A 6484-nucleotide genomic window follows, 5' to 3' on the forward strand; every position below is an offset into this window, starting at 1 on the left:
GATGGGAACGGCCCTGCAGACATTCTCCCTCATCGAAAACATCCAGGAGAGAATAAAGGCCAAAATAAAGCTGCAGTGCCTACCGATCTATTTGTCCCGACTGTAGTTACTACTACATCCTTTCCGGCATATAAGCATAATACGAGTACCAACAACGCAATTCACAACTACTATTGCGAATCAAATATGTTTAGGCAGAGCGAGACGAAGAGGGTTTTGAACAGCCCATCCAAAGACCCATGCCGAAAGCGAAGGAGGACTCTCCAAAATATCGACCCTAATAATCAGATCTTGGCATCTTCGATTCTCGAATCTCCGCAATTTTCTGCCAGCTGCAACCTCCAAAGCAACAAGAACAGCCAAAAACCAGCCATCAACAACACAGATAGAGTCAACCTGCAACTCCTGCCGCGTCCCCGAACACCAACCCCCTCCCAGACAAGGTCACAGCAAGCAAGCCAAGAAAATGACCGACCAATCCATCATAAAAATCCATCGTCTTTGCTTAATGTTCAAAACGAAGAGAACAAGCCTGAAGACAAGCTTTCTTTCATCGCAAGCCCAAGCCATGTCTTCGACGACAGCCGAAAAGGCTCAATCACCACTCAAGATTTTTTAAACGAAGCTACCAAAATCATGGACATAATACGTGCCAGGGGGAGAAATAACAATAACCATGACAGTCTATCTAACGTCAAAAAATCCAACAACCAGCTGACTGAGGCAAGTGAAGCAGACTCCTGCGATGATGACGACGAGTCAACGCAAGAGGAATTTTCAAGACCCGCAAGTCGTGAAGGGGTTGATCTTCGCAAATTACGCGAACCTCCACAGCAAAATCCGCGGATCGTGAGCCATTTGAAGAAGTTTGAGGATGAGGATGATTTCGAGCTTTATATGGGTGGTTCGGTTATGTCGTTGCATCTTCATAGGGAGCAGAATGTGGCTACTCATTCTATTGAAAGACAGGAAGCTAATGGTATTGAAAGTAATTCGAAGAACATCAAAATACGGGAGCGGCCTGCCGTGGTAAAAGTGGGGGGCTCCGCACCCGCTTTACCTGGATATTCTAACGGTAGTGGTACGGATGGCCAGCAGGAGGTATCATCCCAGAGATCATTGCAGACGTCATCTTCACGTGGTTCTTCCAGCAGTTCAGGGGCAAAGGGCATAATATCTTCGGATATGATAGCGCACTTAATCCCTGAGCAGGTTGGGGCGATGACGTACGATCGCTCAGCGCACACCTGGGTCAAGGGCGGGGACATGGCACGTAGCGAAGAAAGACCTGCGTCGAATTTGGAAGGTGATATCAGTGAAGAAGATCCATTCAAAAGCATCCCTGATCTTAGCGTTGATGAGTTGCAGGAGCTCATGGCTGCGCAGACATTCTCGTCGCCAGCGAAGTCGCAAGGGAAACTGTGTTCCATGACTGCAGCGTATGGCGAGCATGGCAGTCAGAGGGGCCAACACGCTGTTGAGGAGGCGGTTAGGGGGGAAGAACGGAGAGAAATTCCTGAATTTAGACCGCTTACCCGCGACGGCCGTTTTGAGACGAGTTCCGTACAATCGAAATCTACGAGGTTTACTTCCAGCTGTCCCAAGCTGGACACGGACACGGACACGAGAGCTACGTCTTGGAGTAGTGAGGAGATGGCAGCAAGCATGCACGTTCAGCCAGCTTCCGCGGATTCTGCCAATTTCTTGAAGCGCGTTGATGACATTAAGTGGCAACGCGGTCAGGTTCGGTATCCGCAGCAGATGGATGGTGGCCAAGTTCCTGGCGGCCTTACTAGGCCCAGAGTTGCGACGATTTCGTTTTCGTCGCCGTTGTTATCGCATGTTATGTACCAGGAGGATTCGACTAGTCCTGTTGAATCGGAGCAGCCACCTCTACTTTCAGTTCCGCAACATGGCAATATCAGTGGATTTCAGAGTCAATCGGGTACCGTGCCGTGTTCATATATGAATAGCTCGCCATTTAGGACTTCTTCGCGGCATAATGGCGCGTTTGACATTCGAGCGTTCATGGGACGGCCTATCTCGCGGATTGATGAGCAGACTGAGGATTCAGCTAATGAAGACATTCATGTCGAGAATCACGGGCTTTCTGTTATACAGGTCCCCGGTCACGAGGAGCAGTCTATGGTTTTTCCGGGTTTCCCGGACATGGATACTACGTACAGCTTTCATCTAGCGCCACTACCGGACTTTAGTCTAAATCAGATGGATGAGTCCATGAGGTTGGAGGTCAGTTATATCGCTCAGCGTACTCACCCGTCATCTCTCAGACAAATTCACGGGACATTTGCACTGGCGACTCAGGATTTGGTAAAGCATATCACCGATACTGAGCCGTACGAACCATACTGGGAACACCTACGACGCCTCGATCTTCGAGGTAAAGGCCTCATAACGCTACATAGACTTAACGACTTCTGCTCACGGCTTGAGGAACTCGATGCCTCAGACAATAATATCGGGCAGGTTTCTGGTGTTCCCTCGAGCGTTCGCTCGTTGAAGATCCCATGCAACTGTCTGACGAATTTGACATCGTGGGGACATTTGGGTAATCTGCAGTATCTGGATGTATCTGGGAATAAGTTGGAGGATTTGGATGCGTTTGCGGGACTGGTGCATTTGAGGAGTTTAAAGGCGGATGGGAATCGGATAAGGAATATTAGGGGGGTTATGAGGTTGAATGGGTTGTTGACGTTGAAGGTTAGGAGGAATTTGGTGCGGGAGGTTGATTTTGGGGAAGGGGAGTTGTAAGTTATATATTTTTTTATCTCTGTTCTTTCTAAGGGGGATTATTGATGAGGTGTGTGGGCTGCTAACGATGGTTCAATTCAAGGACGCGTTTGATAAACCTCGACATGCGCGATAATCGTATCACGAGTGTACGCAACATTAGATTCATTAAGACTATCGAAAAGTTGGATCTTCGGGGTAACCAGATTCAGCACTTCGAGTCGTCAGAAGTGCTACATTGCCTACACTCACTTAACTTGTCGAACAATTACATAGAAAAAATAGATATTAGGAATTTTCCTAATCTCCATCTTCTCTACGCTGACAAGAATCATCTCAGCACGATTACGGGTCTGGAACAATGCCATTATCTCGACGTCCTTTCTCTTCGCGAACAGTCGCTGCCATCTTCTTCCCAACAGTCGGACGTTGATCAGCTACCTGTCATCGACTTTGATATCAGTGCAGCCCTCTCCCTTCGCAAGCTATATCTGTCCTCCAACCTCCTCTCGCCCGATCTCCTTGCCCCACCCGGTGGCTGTCCCAGTCTACAATTCCTTGACATCGCCTCGTGTGCCCTGCAAGAATTACCCAGTCAGTTCGGCACGTGTTTCCCCAACCTACGGGTCCTGAATCTCAATTTCAATGCGCTCGCTGACGTGGGTGAGCTGCTGGGACTCAGGCGGCTTGGACGCGTCTCTTTGATTGGCAACCGCATCGCGCGGCTTCGGAGGCTCTGTCAGATTCTGCGTTCCGTCGGTGGACGGTGCGGTGCGTTGACTGACGTTGATCTGAGAGGGAACCCTATTACATTAGGTTTTTATCCTGCTCCCGTCACGGGGAGTAGGAGGATGTGGCGCGATGAAGCGGGGAGGCTTGTTGGGGCGAAGAAGCACAAGTATGAACGGGTACATGTGCATGGTCATAGTGGGGGGGAAGGGCAGCTGCAGGTTCGCGGGAGAGATGGGGAGGATGAAGATGAGGGTGAAGAGGATGTGGGGTTCCTGACCCTGGGCGGTTGTACGGATATTGCGCGGAAGGGATTTCGCGAGTCGCGGGTGGCTGATGATGCAGATAGTGTTGGTGGTGAGGAAGTAGAGATTGACATTGACGACCAGTACACTGTGCCGCCAGCGAACATCATTGCGGATCGAAAGTATGTCATGCACCTTGATGAGGCGACGAGGTTGCGGCGGCGGGTTGTGGAGCTTATGGTGCAGGCGGCTGCGGCGGGGAGGTTGAAGGTTTTTAATGGGTTACCTGTTTGTGGCGGGGATGACGGGGATGGGGATAGAGGGAGGAGTGGGTGTGTGAGGAAGGATGAGGTGTGGAGGAGGCTGGAGGAGTTGGGGGTTTTGAAGAAGAGGAAGACGGTGCAGGTGGAGGTGTGAGGATAAGGGGTGGAGTGTTTGTGGAATGTGGGATGAATGTGGTTTTGTTTTGTTTTGTTTTCCTTTATTTGTTTTTTGAAGGAGTAACTCTCTTTTGGTTGTCTTTGGGCCATTTGGAGATTGCATATGTCCTATCAGGAACGTTGTGAGGAGTTTTGCTTTTCATATATACGGCGTTAAAAAGCGTAGCAAGATCTTTTTCCTTCGTGGGTTATCCCCAAGTCATGGTTTCTATCCGTCTATACCGTTTGTTTTGCATATAGCGTGGTCTGGGTTTGTCTTCATAGTTTGTTTCTCTTTTTCTTCCTTTTTAATTTTTCGAGGAATGCCATTAAGCTGACCTGCGGTGCGGGTTTTGCGTTGATTTTGCATGGGTTAGTTAACTGGATATGCCCCTAGATAGTAGAGAGTTTTGACCAAATTTTTAACTAATCTCTGACTGGAAACATGCCGGTTGGAAGCTATTTTGCAGTTAAGCCCTGGTTAAAGCACCAACTACTGGAACGTATTGTACGCACCTCGGCATTTTCACTGTATGGTATTGTAACCAAAATACTTCGCCAACCTCAAAACATCAAAACATCAAATATCTGCGCAGATGATCCTCAACAGCATTCCAACCTTCCGGTGCAACGCTCGATTCATATCCGGCCACCTCCCCTGAGGTACCTAGTGGTGTTGGGTTCTCCTGTGTTCTCTTCCTCGCGCTCCATGGCCGGCTCCCGTCCCCGTAATGACTCACTGTCAGGCAAATTATGGGCCTCTTCCTCGCCTGCAGCTGGCGGCGACGAGGAGACATCCTCCTTGCTGGGAACTGGTTTGACTGTAAGTGAGGCCAGAAAAGCAATAGAACATTTCAAGTTCTCTTGGCAATGTCTTCATCTACTGACACGACTTCTCAGACTCGACATCTTGAGGCTTTTACCCGCAAAGTCTCTACCACCGCTAGCCATCTCATCGGCCCAAAACAAGACACTCCCAGCGGAGCACACTATCATTCTGCGGTCAATGATATCCACAAGGAGCTGCGACGCCCGTCCACGCAACGGAGAATGTTTTCTCTCGCCCAGACCACTCCGACAGACCTCGTCCGATCCAAACTATCTACCTCCGAAATCCAAAATCGCGCTATTTCTGCTCTTCCAGATGAACTGTTAGTGAATATTCCGGAGGGCACGAGCTCATACTCCTTGTTCCAGGGATTTCAGGCCTCCATGCCAGAAGATGAACACGAGCACAGGAAATCACACCGGAGGCGAAGCTCACGTGCGCATAAATTATTGGATAGTGCGGGATCGGTTGCGGGGACATTACCACCTACTATCTCTTCATTAAAGAAGGACCGGGATACGTTCAGTCGAAGACTGGAAATGATGGGGATAAGGAAAAACATGTGTAGCGCGGAAATTCACGAAATAGATAACAAGATTGCGAATTTGCACAGTATGCGGAAAATTGTGTTGGACCGTCTAGCGCGGCTTGAGATGGATGAGGCGGATTTGGAACATGACTGTAAGATTTTCGGGCTTGTCCAATTTTGTTTCTTTTTGGGGAAATCGGAAGCACTAACGTGTTAAACCGGACAGTGGTTCAATTAGATAACAAACTTGAGGATATGGAGGAGGAAGCAGCAACGTCCCCGGACACGCCGAAGACGAATGATGCTACAGACCCCTCAGTCGCATCCGACACACAAGCCATGGATGCGTCTTTTATGTCGAAGTCAATCTATGAGAAACTCCCATCTCCCAAGACCTGGAAAAACAAATCATTCAGTCAGTTCATTTCACCCACCCCGCTCCGCCATTCTCAAATCAATATTGATAAAAAAGTTGTAGGAAAGAGATCTATGCCCGTTCTCCACGAACATTTCGAGCCGGGCTCCCTAATGAAAGAAATAGAAGCACATAATGACATGATATCTGCGATCGATTTTGACGTCCCCTTTGGAACAATGGTCAGCGCCGCGTTAGATGACACAGTCCAAGTCTGGGATCTAAATTTGGGCCGATCTATGGGATTCTTAGAAGGTCACCATGCCTCCGTGCGTTGCTTGCAGGTCGACGATAACCTCGTCGCCACGGGGTCCATGGACGCATCGATCCGGCTATGGGATCTCAGCCGAGCAAAATATATCCCCCGGGATAATCGCATTGGCAAAGAGGGCACTGACGACCAGGAGGATAACGACGATGGGCTTGACTACGAAAACCCGGCCGCTGCACCTCTACCACCCTCTCCCCGCAGCATGGAAGAGTGCCACTTGTTCTCATTAGAAGCGCATGTCGACGAGGTTACAGCCCTGCATTTCCGCGGCAACACACTCATATCAGGATCAGCGG

The 6484-nt window shown here is 49.4% G+C and overlaps 2 protein-coding genes across 2 annotated transcripts in view; both read left to right on the forward strand.

Moving 5' to 3' along the window:
- Positions 1-186: 186 nt before the first annotated feature.
- Positions 187-4142, forward strand: PAAG_11998 (hypothetical protein; the record flags this gene model as incomplete). Its single annotated transcript, XM_015847550.1, has 2 exons — positions 187-2768; positions 2855-4142. 2 exons carry the CDS (start codon positions 187-189, stop codon positions 4140-4142), a joined length of 3870 nt encoding a protein of 1289 aa, XP_015702853.1.
- Positions 4143-4589: 447 nt separating this feature from the next.
- The window catches only part of PAAG_11999 (hypothetical protein), a gene marked incomplete at both ends in the record, with an annotated part of 3408 nt that continues 1513 nt past the window's right edge, over positions 4590-6484 (forward strand). The window contains 3 exons of the mRNA XM_015847551.1: positions 4590-4967; positions 5045-5654; positions 5729-6435. Of these exons, the coding sequence (XP_015702854.1) occupies positions 4590-4967; positions 5045-5654; positions 5729-6435 (1695 nt within the window). The remainder of the gene's footprint in view (positions 4968-5044; positions 5655-5728; positions 6436-6484) is intronic.

Source organism: Paracoccidioides lutzii, assembly GCF_000150705.2.
Source record: "Paracoccidioides lutzii Pb01 unplaced genomic scaffold supercont2.13, whole genome shotgun sequence".
In the NCBI taxonomy this organism is placed as follows: Eukaryota; Fungi; Ascomycota; class Eurotiomycetes; order Onygenales; family Ajellomycetaceae; genus Paracoccidioides; species Paracoccidioides lutzii.